This window comes from Entelurus aequoreus, linkage group LG23, assembly GCF_033978785.1.
Source record: "Entelurus aequoreus isolate RoL-2023_Sb linkage group LG23, RoL_Eaeq_v1.1, whole genome shotgun sequence".
Taxonomy (NCBI): domain Eukaryota; kingdom Metazoa; phylum Chordata; class Actinopteri; order Syngnathiformes; family Syngnathidae; genus Entelurus; species Entelurus aequoreus.
Genome location: NC_084753.1, coordinates 22,175,385 through 22,194,105, shown reverse-complemented (window position 1 = coordinate 22,194,105; position 18,721 = coordinate 22,175,385). Strand labels below are relative to the sequence as shown.

Sequence of the window (18,721 nt, the reverse complement as noted above, 5' to 3'; positions counted from 1 at the left end):
GATTTTTATTATGCAAATATTATATTTGTATCAACATGTGATAGCAGGGACCCTGCCATTCAAAACTAGGCTGCTACATTACTAATGTACTATAGCTGAAAAAATAGTACAACAGCAATAGGAGAGACTATTCATCCCTGAACACCATGGAGTTCATGTAGGCTTAATGATGACATTATTATATCAACTATCAGAGACAGAAACTCTTCATTTAACATAATGTCCTTTTTTGCTGCTTCAACACAGCTCAATCAACACAGAAAAAGGTAAAGTGAAATAACAGACAGACAGGGCTTTGCTGCAAAGCCCTGTAACACACACACAGACACACACACACACACACACACACACACACACACACACACACACACACACACACACACACACACACACACACACACACACACTGCTGTAGTGGATTGTCCGAAGCTTAAGCAGGCAACAAAAGTAGTTTAGTACAACAAATTTATTTACCCATTATCAAAAGTGCAGGTTGAATTGAGTTGTCCGTGCAGACAGACCAAATGTACTCCGGAGCACACAAGCAATCTCTATCGAGTCCCGGTCTTCTGCCATTTTTTATATGTCTCTTGTGCGTCACTGTTTTTATCTCGTGCGTCATGATTGTTTTTGCAACATCCTTGGACTCCCCAATCATACCCAAACAACCAAAACATTCTGTAGACAGGTTGGCACGACTTAATATTCACTTGTGTGCCACACCCGGGGACACAGAATAGAAGAGAAATCAAATGAGCATACATTCTTGACAGACATGAAATATAGGTCAAAGGTCAGAAATTCTACTACAAACCCTCCTTCCAAGGTTCTAAAACCCTGGACCATACCAATTTCTGACGTAGACCACTAACTTAAATCTCTACCACAGATAGAGGCAAAAACCTCAATGTTTTTATACGAGGCAAAAATTCCGTCATGACCCTCCTTCAGAGCGATCGCTGTTACCAGCCTGCAGTAAAACCATCTCACAGAACACAATTAGTGGCCTACCCTTTGATTTAGTAAAGGAATAACAAATACTTTGATCATGAACATAATTAGATGAATGTATATAGACTTATGACTGTAAGACATTTGCAAAAATATTTTTCCCGGCATTTGCAATGAATGTAGTTACCAATATTGTTAATTACCAATTGATTTTGAACACACAACTGAATTTCGTATGAGTCCATGTTCGATTAGAGCTCATGTAGATGGCTCGGTGGTGCCTCAGGCTGGTGGCCTGCCGACACCTCGTTGGGCTTTTGGCTGCCTTGGTGAAGAAAAAGATCCACTCAAACAGTCTGTCTCTGTCTCTTCTTGGGGTGTGGCCCAGTCCATTTGGCAGACTGTGCAGTGGCATGTCCGTGCTGGCCGAAATTGGGGAAAGCTGAGAAAAAGTATGGGGCGTTGGGGCTTTGGTCCAGGCCCTTGGCTTGCTTCAAGGCCTCCTCACTGCTTCGGCACTCCCGACACCTCCTTCCACAGCTGCTGGAGTCCCGACGGACACATATTGGCTGGCAACCTTAGTCGTTCTCGTCATTGCTGGCAAGGTGTTGTCTCTCCTCTCGGTTCCTTCCAGTCAGGTATCGGGTGTTGGTCCTGGATTGGCTTTGACCGTGCCCCTCTTAGCGAGTGCAAGGGAATCTGGGGTGGCTGCTTTCATCCTCAAATCTGCACAGAGGAACTGGCACACAAATTCTACATTTTGCAAACATACCATTTTGGTCTCATGGTCTTTCCGCCTTTCAAGGAATCTGCTGGTCCTGGGATTGAGGATAATAGCCTGCTTCCTTAAAATGGGTGCCGTTGTTTGACCTACTCTTTTTGGGGGAAACCATGTCGGGATAGTAGATAATTCACAAAACATTTAATTACTGAATTGGCATCCTCCTTTGAGGTTGGGGTTGCTTCCGCCAACCACTGCACTTGTCAATCTAAATCATTACGTTCCTTTATCCTTGTACCGGATTGATCATATCGATTAAATAAAACCTCAACACGCTCAAACTTGACCCAATCCAAACTCACCTCCCCCCTCTGGCCCTCTCACAAGGACAGTGTTAGTCGTAGTAATAGTAATAGTAGTAGTAGTAGTGGTAGTAGTAGTAGTTTCAGAAACATCCAAGAAAAAGAAAAGGCAGCTGATAGTCAAGTGCAACAAGAACAGAGGCGGAGGACAGGTCATGTTTGAGGTCAATGTTTACTTTTTCAATAGTAATTTGATATTTTTACAACACCTAGTGAATTATTGGGGCCTCAATAATTCACTATGTAGTTGTATTCAATTTGGTCTATCTATGATAGGACAATGCACAGAAACATTAAGTTCAGAAACATATCTTCTGTACCAGATTATATGTAAATAGCTACTTTCCATCTGCAGTCCCTGGCTACTTAAATTAAAGGGATCCAAAAATCAATCAATAAATTTATGACACTAATTTACCATAATTAATAATAAATATACATTCATAATAATTAATAATCAATAAATAATCATACTATAACATGTAATCACATTTAAGAAAAGTCACCAAATGCCCCTTCATCGACACATACTTAACATACAATACAACCACACCTTATTCACATCATCACACAAAGACAATACATGCTCTTGTTCACATTTGTTATCGTTCGTAAAAACAACCAAGATTTTAACAGCCATACCTTACAGTTTGCAACAAAAATGCTCTCATGGATAAATATAATACACATTAAGTTGATGTGTCAACATAATGCCCTTCTTAGTGACAGAGTGAGCAGCTTTGATTGCGCCAAAGCCACTTTTTAACTTCAAATGTTCTATTCTTTTTGTTATAACGGGGAGAAGGCTAATTGGTCTGTACTTGTTCATGTCTTCTTTATTTCCTGCTTTACGGATTTAATTATAATAGCAATTTCTCGACGTGGTAGGGAAAGTGTTTTCCGTTATTGATTTATTTATCAATTATTGTTATTGGAGCAATAATACTATCTTTATACGTTTATAGGAAGAAAATGTTCAGACCGTATACATCTCTAACTCGTGAGTTTGATAATGGAGGGAAGATTTTGTTTAACTTTGTTTCATTTGTTAATTCTAAATTTAGTCCATCCTGTGTAAATGACAATTATTTGCACTGATTTTGAGGGACTTTTTATTCAGGGTTTGGATGAAATGTTCATTAAAATTATTACTTATGTCCAGACTGTCTGCGATAGTAGCGCCATTGATATTTAATGTTATAGTGTTGTTTCTTGTTTGCTCTCTTCCCGTAAGTTTGTACATGGTTTTCCATAACTGTCTAATGTTCCCTTTTGCAGCTTTGATTAATTCTAAGTGAAAGTCAGCCTTAGACTTCCGCATAAACATTGTAACTTTGTTCCTCGTGGCTTTTAAATTCATACGATCTGTATTTAGACCTGTTATAACTGCTCTTATGAGAGCTGAGTCCCGATGTCTTATTAGAATCCAAATTGTTTTATTAATCCAAGGTATTTTTATTTTAGCACTCTTCTTTCTGGTTTTGTATTAGTGTGTTTACAGATGATCTCTTTGATTTTTGTCATCCAATTGTAATTCTAGTAGGGCTGCTTATCATTTGTATCATGTAGAAGCCGTTTATAATATCCTTAAGTTTCTTTCTACGCGTCTTATTTAACCAGTCCAGATTAACGTCCCCCATGACGTTAATTCTTTCATACTGTGCTGTTTGAGGATGTCTGAAAATGAATCGAGAAAAATGTCTTTAGCTGTGGTTGGTCTGTATACTACAATTACCTTGAAATACATTTTTGAGGAAAATGTGATTTCAATTTCAACATACTCAAATTGATCTACTTTCAATGTTTTCCCTTTCATAAATCATAATTCCTCCCCCCTTTGTCACTCGATCTGTTTTTTCTGTAATCTTGTACCCCGGGACATTAATTAGAACAAAAGGTGTTGTGGGTTTAAACCATGTCTCTGATAGACAAGGTAACCCAGATTAGAGTCTGACAGTAACTGCTGGATTTGTTCAGTTGTTCAGATGTTTCTTGTTGTAGAAAGTTTAATGATGCGGACACGTTTGTTACTGAATACTTTCTACAGACTTCTGTCTGTCTGCGACTTTGTGTATAAGCAACTATAATTATTTGATATGCTTAAATTTGTTATTTTAGCTCAGCTGTTGTGTAGCTGCTAGCTTCTTGTAGCCTACAGCAGGAGTGTCCAAATTGCAGCCCATAGCTTTGTTTCTACCAGACAACCGAAATAATTAAAAATGTGGTATTTGCGTATCGTTCCAATCAGCGGCAGCTACGCCCTGTTTTAATCATTCGACCTAAATCTTTGGTTTCGTAGGCAGGACGGAGGACAAGGGAACAATGTGGGACATTAATTGTCCATCTTATACCATGCTAATTGTTGTAAGGATAGTTCACATGAGCGGCCATACCTTGAGTCCCACCATACATAAGAGTCAAAAGGCTCCTATTATGAGTCGTCTAATTGGTGACCATACACTTTGGCGGTTTGGGTGGCAGGGCACACGGACGCACCTCAGTCAGCCAGTGCTCGGACAGTTGGAGCAGTCCCCGTCCTCCATTCGTTCCCCAGTAGTTGTCAGCTGATGTCGTGCTGTCAGGCAACATCAGGAAGTTCCTTCTGTGCGGTATTGGATTGTCAGGGCACAGTTCGTAAGCAGGTCATTACAAGATGTGTGCAGGTTGACCACAAAGGAATGCTTCAAAGATTGTGTGGCACTGATTACATTGTCCGTTGACACTTATGTCCAGCAGGGGTCTGTTTGTATATCCTGCTGTTCGTCCTGCTGTGGGCGTCCTCTGCCACACCTGTATTTTTTGTGAGCATGTTCTGGCTACAACTTTGGAGCTTATCTTGTTTAGAGAAGTTGGCAGTCCCCCGGCTGCATAACAGTTTCCACCCTAGCTTGACCTAGGACAACCGCGACTACCACCCAATTCCATCTGTCTGGTTTTACGTTTTGTTGAGGTTTCTTCCCTCCAGAATTTGGAACTCAAGACATGTACACCCATTGTTTTCATATCCTCTCGGTAAGTTCAATTTTGCATATCACGTTTTAAAATCACAGTCTTAACTATCCCATTAAATGTTAATCAATAACCCTAATTCAAAGATTATACGTACTACTTCATGTGTATTTAAGTACCCTTTTAATTCACTTAAAGATTATCTATAAGTTAATTTAAACTATCATTTGTCTATCAGTAAGTTCGAGCAAGCTGTCATGCTTGCACTCTGACCTCCCGCTGTGCGTGATATTCTCCAAAACAAAAGAATGTTTTTATTCTCGTTTTCTCCTTAGCTTTCAGCTAAATCTTTTACCTTTTAACGTCCGCACTGTTTTTATTTTTATTGTCTGCATTTTAATTTTGCTTTTATTTTCTTTCATTTCACTTTGTTGTCTGTGAAGCACTTTGAGTCTGCCTTGTGTATGAAAAGCGCTATACAAATAACGTTGCCTTGCCTTGCCTTTCTCCGTCTGGTTATCCAACCTAGTCAGAACAAACACACAAGGCCATGCTCTAAGCGCCAGGCCGAATCACACTTCTCCTCTTTTTAACACTTTACATATCGGCTCTTATTCTAATTATTAATGTAGGCTGTTATTTGTAATTATTATTCAACACTATTCACAGCAAACGGTTGTAAAGTTATAGTTATTCGCATTATACTCTCAAAATCTATAGCTAACTGAAGGCTGTTGAGATTTGGTGTGTCTCCTTCATTTATTCTGTTAGGCCATTATCCTCTTTTAGCTCAACACCCAGAAGTATGGTGTAATGCAATGTTTAAATACAAATAAAAATACTCCAACTTTCAATTGTCAGACTACACTTTAAAGTAAACCGCCTTAAAACTTACTTTTTATTATATTAATTTCCAAAAACTCAACTCCACCACAGCAGACATCTTCCTCAATCCTATCCCAATACTCTCATAAATTAGAAAGGTGTTTCACAATAGTGGTTAAGTAGTTATTTTAAGTAATATATCTCAATATGTGGAAATTAATAAGACTAAATTGGCCCTAGTGTGTGAATGTTTTCTGTTTATCTATCTGTGTTGGCCCTGTGATGAGGTGACGACCTGTCCAGGGTGCACCCCAGATGGGACCTAAACTATTTATACTTAATCTAAATGATATTTGTTCAGTATCTTAATAAATTAAATGTATTACGTTTGCAGATAATACAAATGTATATTGTTCCGGAGAAGACTTGAAGAAAGTGTTGAGGAAATCGAGGTCGCGTTGATTCACCTAAAAAATTATTTATTATAAATAAGTAATCATTGAATGATAACAAAACTAAATTTGTGGTGTTTAGTGATGCAAAGTCAAATTTGTGAAACAAAAATTAAAGTTGAATCAAGTGGAAATTGACAGAGTATATGAACTACATTCTTGAGAATAATAATTGGTCATTAATATGTTGGAAGCCGCATATTGAACATATTGAAGAAAAATATCCAAATCCATTGCTATTCGGTATAAAGTAAAACACATGCTGAATAAGAAATGTCTGCATATGTTATGTCATTTATTTATTTTTTCCATATGTAACATTGTTTAGACGTTTGGGGGAATGTTTATAGAAGAAATATAGACCCAATACTTAAACTTAAAAGGCTCATTTCAATAATACACAAAACATGCTACTATGATTATACCAATCCATTTTTTTAAGTTATGTGTTAAATGTTCAGATAATTTAATTTTAAAACAATGGCAATTATGTTTCCGAGTAAAGAACAGCCTTCCAGTTTGTATTCTTAGCTTATTTACATTATGAGGAGAAAACTATCATTTACGGGGGATATTGATTTTTGAAATAGGTCAAGTAAAATAAAAATAAAAATACAAATGTATTTCAGTTCTAGGAGTTAAATGATGGACCATCCTCAGTGATGAGCTGAACACATGTAGTTTTTTGTTTTGGTTTAGGAGACCCTTGAAAAGTAAAGTTTTTTGAACATTATAAAATATAGTAACAATTACTTTCATCTTTTAACGTTGATGTTCCAGGTAATTTAATGTCCAGTGAATGTATAGGATAGGCCAATATAAGCTTTGGCTTCCGCCTATTCCTTTTTCGGTCATTCTTTTTCTTTTCTTTTCTTTCTGTGTGTAAATGTGTATGATTGTTAATATGTCTAATCTGTACTGTTAAACTGCTCACACAAATTGGTTGATGGTTGATTATATGACCAAAATAAACCTATCTCATTTATTCATTCATTATCTCTCGCACTCATAGTTTTATTCCATTTTGCATGTAATTATTCCTATTGATTTCTTCCCATTTCACTCAACCAACTAAACAAACAAATAAACAAACTTGCAGCTAACCACAATCAACAGCATACCATTTACGAATACCTTCATTTGTCACTTTCTCATCTTTTCTTCACTTTCGTTTTCTTTTACAAACAACATCCTGTATCCATCTTTTCCTTACACTTCACACAATGTTTCTATTTTCTGTTCTCCTAGAAACCATTCACATAACGTAAGGTTATAAACATCCTTTTCCCATATTTTCTCAAACCATCCTCTTCACCCTCAATCTTCCTTCACCTGCTCTCTCTCTCTCTCTCTCTCTCTCTCTCTCTCTCTCTCTCTCTCTCTCTCTCTCTCTCTCTCTCTCTCTCTCTCTCTCTCTCTCTCTCTCTCTCTCTCTCTCTCTCTCTCTCTCTCTCTCTCTCTCTCTCTCTCTCTCTCTCTCTCTCTCTCTCCTCTCTCTCTCTCTCTCTCTCTCTCTCTCTCTCTCTCTCTCTCTCTCTCTCTCTCTCTCTCTCTCTCTCTCTCTCTCTCTCTCTCTCTCTCTCTCTCTCTCTCTCTCTCTCTCTCTCTCTCTCTCTCTCACAATACAGACACAATAATCCAAATTAATCAGTCTTATAAAATACAACAGGGTCAGCAGCAATCTAAACCCATTCATGTCTTAACAATTTTTCCTCCTTCATAACTTGCATTTTATAATTTTAGCTTTAGATATGATTTAGGGCATTGGTTTTCAACCTTTTTTCCCAGTAAAATAAAGAAATAAAATACAGCATAATGTCATCAATTTCTGATTTATTAAATTGTATAACAGTGCAACATATTGCTCATTTGTTGTGGTCTTACTTGAACTATTTGGACAACAAAAAAAGATATAAGAATAACTAAAATGTTTTAAAAATTAAACAAGTGATTAAGTTATACTAAATATTTCTATACATATAATCAATCATCAACCTTCTTTGGATATTGTAACAGAGATCCATCTGGACTCGTGAACTGGACTCGTGAACTTAATTCTTAAATATTTATTTTGTTGAAGTATTATTCTATAATTATATTTATAAAGGATTTTTGAATTGTTGCTATTTTTAGAATATTTAAAAATCTCACGTACCCCTTGGCATACCTTCAAGTACCCCCTCTTTGTCCGGGCGGAAACACCATACCCTCCTTTGAGAACTACTGATTTAGACTATAAAAAATCCTTTGTCCCACACGCCATTAAACTGCACAACTCCTCTCTGGGGGCTAGGATGACAGGGAATGCAAAACAATAACAGTGCAATACTTTTTGATATCATGGTCGTTAATGCCTAGTTTCTCTTATTTTACTGTTCTATTTTTATTCTCATTGTGATATTTTTCTATTTTGTTTCTATTTATACCCTTATTAGTTACTGGTTACTTTTTACTTCTTCTTCCTGAGGGAACTCTCCTGAAGGAATCAATAACGTGTTATCTGTCTATCTATCTATTGTTAACCCGAGCACCATTCATGACGTCTCGTCCTTGTAACACTGGACAGATTTCTTATCTTGCAGACATTTATTTCCATTTAGTTTTATTCTCTACATGTAATTCTACATGTACCTTCATTTATCCCTTTGAAATTTGCTTTCTTTTGTTATTTATTTCAATTATTGTTTTGCTGTTAGCTTACGTTCTCATTCTTTGTCTGTCTTCTGATTGGAATTTGTTTAACGCTTCTCTACGTTTTGTTTTGACTATGGCGCTGAGTCTGGCATCTCTTATTTGTACTTCCTCAGACTCTATGATTCACAGTTGCACAGATGTTTTTTAGATGTTTTAGAATATACATTTAAATTTTACTTCATCGTGATTATTCTTGAAATAATTAAAATGTCAATATAATTAAATAATCATTTTACCTTTATTAAATTTAATTCAATGTTATTGAATTTACTTATTTAACTTTATTTAATGTGTTTGCTATATCATTATTAATTCAAAGCTTTAATGTGTCCTACTCTATGATGTGCGGGTGTGTGTGTTTCAACTCCACACTTGCTAAATATACACTAAACACATAAAAATGATGTATCAACCAATGCTCCAATGTCTCACGATCCAAATGTATTTATTGATATTTAAATGTTTATTTATTCATATACAGTTTTTATTTTACTTATTATCAAAACCAACCTGTCACCACTCTCTTCAGATTGAGTACAGCTGTCCACTATATATATATATATATATATATATATATATATATATATATATATATATATATATATATATATATATATATATATATATATATATATATATATATTTTAAACCTAGCTCAATGCTAATCTAATCCAATGCTAACCTGTACATATGCTAACCTAGCTCAATGCTATGCTAACAGTGTCACACCTCTTCGGCCCACGTTTAACGTGCAGCTGTCACACAACGACACCTTATCTCAAAATGTCTTCCAGTAGAGACTCTTTTTTTTTTTCTTTTTTTTTTTCTTACTGAGTCACACGCACACACATATTTCACCAAAGAGCGAGAGCCTTCTTGCAAACTATAGTGTTACACAGTTACAATCACCAGCACAGTTAAAAATAAATGCAACAGTCAACTATTTTTCTCCTCCAGAAGCACAGCTGTATCATATCAGAACCTTAATAATAAGAAACAACATTTATCATTCACTCTTAGATGGACAAATAGCCAAGGGGGGAGGGAATTACTGCTTAGGCTGCTGCCTCCGCGATCCAACCTCTTGATAAGCGGAAGCAGATAATTATATGGATGGATCATTCACTCATATGTTTTCTGTACATAAACTTTGTCTACTTTCTCATAAGCACACACATTTTAGACAATTTCCCAACTTTTACAGATAGCGGGCTATGAGAAAAAGCGTGAAGGGAGGTTGCGTGAGGGAGGGGGAATACCGAGAGGTATAATGTTTGCCTTTCAGAAGAGGGGAATTAAAACCGATAAGAAAACAGGTGCTACACAAAAGTTATTAAATTACGCATATATCTAAATGTACCAACATAAACTGACTCACTCAATACACACACATTTCAGCATTCATCATTATACACACACATGTATAAATTACAATACCACCCCATGTCCGGACAAATATAAACAACTAATGCACGCATGCTTTTGTGGAATCGGCCGTCTCATTAACACAAAACCAGGTTCCATCATTACTCATACAACGACGATTAACCCATTCAGCGGAGCAGCACCTGCGTTATCAAACTGACCAACACGGATCGTGTCTGGTCAGTCCCATACAGTTTCACCAAGTTTCACCAAAGTTCTACCATATGGAGCCCGAAACGCCACCTGTCTATTCTGCAGCCATTAAACAGAACGTCGTGACAACTATCAGCTCAGTTAATCTCCTTTACCGGAGTTGCTGAACGGTCACCTAATATGAGGCTTTTTTACACGCTAAGTCACAAGGACTTGGGACCGCTGCAGTTTCCATATAGACAGGTGTAACGGACATTCACAAACGTATCAATTTTATGTGGGCCAAATGTCACACCAGTTAGTTAAACCTGCCTTAAATTTAGCTGTATTCAACTTTTACTAACCTGGTGCACTTGCAGAAGAAGACTCCTCTGCAGACAACGACAGAGGAGGAAGAAGTTAAAAAAATGTTTTAGTCTCGCATCGTTTGTGCTTCTACACTCCAAACCACCAAAATTCTAATAACAATCCCCTTATGTTAAAAACAAAAAGTCACAAGTTTTCAACAAACACACAGACAAATAATCACATATAAAACAGCTCAATCCAACCATAATTTACCCCATTCCAGGTTGTTTTTGGAGAACCTGACTAAACCTATCTTTTATCAAAAACAGATTCAGCAATTAGTCTTATCGATCCGGCTCTCTCCAGGCAGAAAATGTTTACACTTTAAAGCAAAACTGCTTACCTTGTGATGCGCGCGTGCAACCATTTGTCTGCCTGACAGAGAGAGCGGGAGCGGCTGTCGACCTGTAGCTTCTGGGCCATCCTGTTCGTGACGCCAATTTGTGTAGTGGATTGTCCGAAGCTTAAGCAGGCAACAAAAGTAGTTTAGTACAACAAATTTATTTACCCATTATCAAAAGTGCAGGTTGAATTGAGTTGTCCGTGCAGACAGACCAAATGTACTCCGGAGCACACAAGACACACACAAGCAATCTCTCTCGAGTCCCGGTCTTCTGCCATTTTTTATATGTCTCTTGTGCGTCACTGTTTTTATCTCGTGCGTCATGATTGTTTTTGCAACATCCTTGGACTCCCCAATCATACCCAAACAACCAAAACATTCTGTAGACAGGTTGGCACGACTTAATATTCACTTTTGTCCCACACCCGGAGACACAGAATAGAAGAGAAATCAAATGAGCATACATTCTTGACAGACATGAAATATAGGTCAAAGGTCAGAAATTCTACTACACTGCAAAATGAGCTAAAGCTACGCTAAAAGCTAATTAGCCTTCACCTCAAGCCAGGACTGCAAGCGAGCTGAGCTGCAGTTTGTTTTGTTTCTAGAAGGTCAACGGGCTCATAGTGATGTTACTAGTAGTTGACTGGGAGGTGTTTATTTTAATTTGAGGAGAGTCCGCTGCCTGATGCTCACCTGCTAAACACCTATCTGCTAACCCCACCGCAGAAGCACTGACTACATGCGCTCTGAATACGCCCTGCTGATTGGCTGTTACCGCTCTGAATACGCACTGCGATTGGCTGTTACCGCTATGTTGTAACCAATCAGATGGTTGTGTGGGTGGGACAATGCTGGGTGCTGTGTAGGAGACAGAGGCAGAAAGCGGAGCAGCTTGTTAAGACTTTAGCTTAGAATTAATAACTTCATATGTTCGTGTGGAAACTCGTTTGGTACACTTCCGAACCGAACCGGAACGACCGTACCGAAACGGTTCAATACAAATACACGTACCGTTACACCCCTAGGCCCGCTAGATCAGGTTAAAAAAAACTTGAGAGTCTCACATATTTGCAACAGATTCTTAAAAACACTAAAGTGCTGTCACAGAGGTGATCTTTGACTAGCTTTTTTGCAGAAGCTTCTTAAAACAGCAGAGTTTTCCTATAACTTCTGACAAAATAGATAGGCTAACATCAAATGTCTACTGAAGAGTATGCTGGTTCTCAGGAATATGCAAAACAAGACTAACAGTGAAGGGAGAAGTTTGGCACCCCGGTCCTCAGCTTTCTGGAAACAATTTAGTTAAATATACCTGCCTTATGGTAAATGAAGTGCAGTACTTGGTTGCAAGCAGTAGAGGCACTGTTGATTCAGTCTCAACTACTTTTATTTTGTTTTTCCTGTAACATAAGAAAAACAAACATTTAAAAAAAACACCTAATGCTGTATATTTGCATTTATCATTACTTACCATTGTATTTTTCCCCCCGGTCTATTTTAGGAGATGTGACCACACAAGTTTCCCTTCAGCCTGCTCTCAAGTTCAACGGCGGAGGTCACATTAACCACACTATCTTCTGGACGAACCTCTCTCCCAATGGTGGGGGTGAGCCACAAGGTAACCCTCCTCCAATTGTTTCATTACGGATCAAAGGTGTTACTTCCCAATATTTCTCTAAGTAGCGGTGTGTGTGTGCTCTGTATAGGGGAGCTGATGGAGGCCATCAAGCGGGACTTTGGCTCCTTCCAGAACATGAAGGAGAGAATGTCTGCTGCCACGGTGGCAGTGCAAGGCTCGGGCTGGGGGTGGCTGGGCTTTGACAAGCAGAGCGGAAGACTTGGCATCGCGGCTTGTGCCAACCAGGATCCTCTACAGGGGACCACAGGTCAGTTGTCGCTCTAGATCAGGGGCCACATGGAGGAAAATGTATTCCCAAGTAGGACGGACTGCTAAAATCATGGCATAATAACTTAAAAATACAGGCAACTAGAAATTGTTCTCGTTTACTTTGGCCAAAAATAGAACAAGCACATTTTGAAAATTAAAATATTGCAATTAATTCTATTGACAAAAAACTTACCGTATTTTCCGGACCATTGGGCGCACTGCCAATGAATGGTCTAATTATGATATTTTTTTATATATTGGGTGCACCGGATTACAGGGCGCATTAAAGGAGTCATATTTGTTTTTTCTAAATGTAAAACACTTCCTTGTGGTCTACATAACATGTTATGGTGGTTCTTTGGTCAAATTATTGCATAGATTGCTTTACAGATCATCTTCAAGCCGCTTTCTGACAGTCGATTCAGGATGCGCCGTTTTGTGGGCGATCTTATTTACGTGGCACACCTTCGACAGAGTCTTCTCCCCGTCATCTTTGTTGTAGCGGTGTAGCGTGCAAGGACGGGAGTGGAAGAAGTGTCAAAAGATGGAGCTAACTGTTTAAGTGACATTCAGACTTTACTTAAATCAACAACGGAGCAGCATCTCCGGAAACAACCACACCGGAAATGTGTCCCGTTAAAAAACGTCCGACCGGAACTGTAATAACTAAAGTTCCTTGGGTGGATAATGGTGAGTTTACTGACATACATTAGTAAGAACTTTACACTACTTTGTATTACAAATGGCAACAGCGGAGGATGAATGTCACACAGAAGATAGAGAAAAAAAGAAGCTTATCGACTACGGTGTCTGCACGGACTACAAAGGCGGATAAGCCCAATTTTTCAGGATTTACGCAGATCCCAAATACAGATCAGCAGGTACCAGAAGGTAAGAAAAGTTGCTTTTGCATAATATTGTGAAACAAAACGCCAGTTAATGTCTTACCTTTTTACACACACCGTAATAATACTCGTACTCGGGACGGCGTGGCGAAGTTGGTAGAGTGGCTGTGCCAGCAATCGGAGTGTTGCTGGTTACTGGGGTTCAATTCCCACCTTCTACCTTCCTAGTCACGTCCGTTGTGTCCTTGGGCAAGACACTTCAACCTTTGCCTCTGATGGCTGCTGGTTAGCGCCTTGCATGGCAGCTCCCGCCATCAGTGTGTGAATGTGTGTGTGAATGGGTGAATGTGGAAATACTGTCAAAGCGCTTTGAGTACCTTGAAGGTAGAAAAGCGCTATACAAGTATGACCCATTTATCATTTATTGTATGTTTAATGCGCCGACAATCCATCAAGCGGTGCGGCTTCATAGCTTAACAACGTTGTACTAACAATGTGTAATGTTCTATATTTTCAATGGAACATTTAAAATGTTGGTGTTTACTTGAGACTCATAATAGTGCAGGCTACACGTATCTCTTATGTTTGACTGCCATCTACTGGTCACACTTACCATTACACCATGTACCAAATAAAATAGCCTTGAGGTGGGTAAGCTCAACCAAACTTATTCCTTACATTAGCGCACCGGGTTATAAGGCACACTGTCAAGTTTTGAGAGGGAAAAAAATGATTTTAAATGCGCCTAATAGTCCGTAAAATACGGTAGTTGAAAATTCAGAGGAAAAAAATTGTACACTTTGTCTCAGTGTATCTACACAGCCATTAAAGTGTAAGTCACAGCCTATCAGGGATTGAACAAAGTAAATAATAAATAAATAAAACTCTTTAGGTATCAAATACCTCATTTGTCGTTTCCACGTATTAATCCTGTGCTAACTCAACAAACCATACAAATGGAGGTAGAAACTATTCAAGAGGGTGGAGTTATACTCTGCGTCCACTTTTCTCTTTCATGACAAAGACATTTTGGGAAAATGTGTCGAAACAGAAGACGTAAAACAGCAGATTTACCTCATTTCATTTGGGTCCAGGGGCTGTGTACCTCCGGTATTAACGATTGCTTGCCTAGCAGAATTGCTATTGTGACATCTAGTGAACATATTCAGAACAGCAGTTTCTTTCATATAAACGTTGCAGCTCACTTTATACTTAGCAAACTCATCTCGCGGGGCAGATGAAACCTGTTCCGGCCCGCTGGTTGTACGTTTGACACCCCTGCTCGAGCTTTTTACTTGCGGTTGTCTTTTGTCAGCTGCTAAACTGACTTTCATTTTCAACTCAGGTCTGGTCCCCCTTCTGGGCATCGACGTATGGGAGCACGCCTACTATCTTCAGTACAAAAACGTCCGGCCAGACTACGTTAAGGCCATCTGGAACGTCATCAACTGGGAGAATGTGAGCGAGCGTCTCCAGACTGCCAAGAAATAGACTCGGCCGATCCATAACACACCGCACTGGCCTGCACCCCAAAGTAATCATTTGTACAATGTTTTGCATTAAGACCCTGAAGTGTTTATTTTCAAGTGCACACGGTCAAAACACACACATACTGGCTGATGTACATGCTATGATGTAATCAGGGACATGTCGCAGTTGATGTAATCCATGTTTTCGATGTCTAATAATAAAATTATATGACTTGAATTGGAAGTAGTTATGGTTTTTTCAACCTGACAAGGAAGAAAGTTGTACTTTTCATCTACTGCAGGGGTCTTCAACATTGTCCATGTCAAGGACCCCTAAACAGACCTCCTTTATATCTGGTAAAAAAAAAAGGAGAAAAAAAGTGATTTATATTAAACCGGTCATAAAGATACCTTGTTATCGTGCAATACTAAGATATTCGAATAGCACTAGTGCCACTAATCTCTAGTGCAACTTAGTCGTGTCTGCAGCCACAGCTGGACCCTTCTCTAGGACAGAGGTACAATCACAGGAAATAGAAACTAGAATAAGAGCGCTGCACAGAACTCATTAAGAACGAAACCAAAAAAAATCATGAAGGTTAATGACAACTAGTCTGCAAATTGCTATCTGTCAACTAGAGTGCTAACTGCTAGCTATCTTAAATACTAACAGGAATACATTAGTATAGTTTTAAAACTATAAATAAGTAGGGTGTCCAAGCCCTTGCCATTTATACACAATAGTACAGTGTGTTGAATCAATTGTAATTCATATTAGTGTATTTTAAAACATTTGTGGAGAAATAATGCATGATTATCACTCCCCTGCAGCACGTCAATGTACCCCCTGTTGAAGACTTCTGATCTTATGTATATGTTCAGTTGTGATATTCACACAAATTGCTACTTTTGTTGGCTGATATATGCTAATGTGTCTGGATCCGAAAAAACTGCTGCTCCAGAAATATTCAGCAAAAATCTCTTATGAAGTAATAAATCCCTTTACAATCTTGGCATAAATATAAAGCACAAACTGAAACCAGCACGTATTCATCTGTTTAACATATTTAGAATCACTGCAATTAAACGGATAGACTTAGAAAGAGACCACAGCACCCGATATAAAATCCTAGAGAACAGCCCTGACTCATATAATATAAATGGAAAAATTAATTTAGTATTAGAGAGAAAATGGACATACCAAATAAATTATATACATAAGATTTCTGTAATATAATCATTGATAAAGATGAATGTAGGTCAATATTGCATGTTATAATGTATGTATATATGATATACATTATAAGCATAGGTAAGCACACCAGCTCTATGTAAATAAAAATAATTAGTAGGATATGTTGTACAATTAGGATGACAATGATTCTCTGTATATTTATGCATAAGAGTATATTGTAGAGATAGCATTGTTTTTTTCTTAATTTTTTTGACCACCATTTACATTACTTATATTTTCTTTTTATGCATTCACTGTATTTTTTTTACTTTAAAAAAGAGGGGCAATGTTAAACGACAGGAAATTGTATAATTGAGTGAAATCAATGCAATGAAGTAGTAAAAAAAAAATCTGACCAATAAAAAGTAGAAGGAGCCATCTTCATCTTTAAACACATATTTAGATTTTTTTGTATTACAATAGACAAGCGTGAAGTGTGAAGCGACTGGGATGGGAATCAGCACCTCCAGGTCCGAGTCCATGGTTCTTGCCCGGAAAAGGGTGGAGTGCCATCTCCGGGTTGGGGAGGAGTTCAAGTACCTCGGAGTCTTGTTCACGAGTGAGGGAAGTGTGGATCGTGAGATCGACAGGCGGATTGGTGCGGCGTCTTCAGTAATGCGGACGCTGTATCGATCCGTTGTGGTGAAGAAGTAGCTGAGCCGGAAGGCAAAGCTCTCAATTTACCGGTCGATCTACGTTCCCATCCTCACCTATGGTCATGAGCTTTGGGTTATGACCGAAAAGGACAAAATCACGGGTACAAGCGGCCGAAATGAGTTTCCTCCGCCGGGTGGCGGGGCTTTCCCTTAGAGATATGGTGAGAAGCTCTGCCATCTGGGGGGAGTTCAAAGTAAAGCCGCTGCTCCTCCACATCGAGAGGATCCAGATGAGGTGGTTCGGGCATCTGGTCAGGATGCCACCCGGACGCCTCCCTAGGGAGGTGTTTAGGGCACGTTCGACCGGTAGGAGGCCACGGGGAAGACCCAGGACACGTTGGGTAGACTACGTCTCCCGGCTGGCCTGGGAACGCCTCGGGTTCCCCCGAGGCGAAGTGGCTGGGGGAGAGGGAAGTCTGGGCTTCTCTGCTTAGGCTGTTGCCCCCCCAACCCGACCTCGGATAAGCGGAAGAAGATGGATGGATGGATGGACAATAGACAAGCAAGAGTTGCTTATTTGCCAAATTAAGTTGTGTATTAAAATATTTGGCCACAAGAGGGCAGTGCTGTCAAAGGTGACTGAGTAGTAGCAGTAATACTTGCCACTAGTATTATTGCTCACTGTATAGGCTACTAAATATTGGAAAAATGCATTAAAAAAAATGCATGGGAACATCCTAAATATTTTCTAATATTTAAAATACGTTTGCATAACCTTTTCACCATAACTCAAACTGTTTGTGTGTGTGTGTGTCCCATTTTGTTTGGTTCATTACACTTATGGAAAAAGGTATCAATCAAGGTCAGGCCCAGCTATACAAATGGCTCCCAGCTGGTTCCTCATGTGTGTTCACTGACTCCGTCCAACTGATCGTTTTGCCAGTGGGAATGTCACATTCCAAAGATCTTGAGCTCTGTTTCAAAATGTGGATGCAGCGAGCTAGCACGTGTTCGCCACATTGTGAAATGCACCTTGAAGAATATTGTAATATGAATCATGAAAATACACACTTGATTGTATGCATGAATCATAAAAAGTTTTCATTTGTGTGTCAGCAGGAGGACTGGGGTCACATGGTTTCTGGCTGCTTTTGAACTGACTCCAATTACTGAAAGTATTGAAAAAAAAGGCTTTTAGAATGACAAATGCGACCGTTTGTTCTATAGATGACGGTTTGTCTAAACATGGCCAAGTTTTGCTTTAAAAATACGGGCGTGACCGAATTGATTTCCCTTTTCCACCACCAAAAAAGATGGACGTCTCTCAAGATTAAGTTTCTGCACAGGGAAAATATTGAAGAAATGTCTCAGTCACCGAGTTCAATTCATCGCTGAAATGTGCCTCTCCTCCCTTTTCTTCCTGTTTTTCTCAGTGCTGTGTCCTAATGGTTTTATAATAGCCT

At 38.8% G+C, this 18,721-nt stretch overlaps 1 protein-coding gene across 1 annotated transcript in view; it reads left to right on the top strand.

The window, feature by feature from the left end:
• Positions 1-15,660, top strand: part of sod2 (superoxide dismutase 2, mitochondrial) — a 29,730-nt gene extending 14,070 nt beyond the window's left edge. Inside the window, exons 3-5 of the mRNA XM_062034040.1 lie at positions 12,728-12,844; positions 12,933-13,112; positions 15,305-15,660. Coding sequence (XP_061890024.1) covers positions 12,728-12,844; positions 12,933-13,112; positions 15,305-15,450 — 443 coding nt within the window. The 3' untranslated portion in view covers positions 15,451-15,660. The remainder of the gene's footprint in view (positions 1-12,727; positions 12,845-12,932; positions 13,113-15,304) is intronic.
• Positions 15,661-18,721: the final 3,061 nt, after the last annotated feature.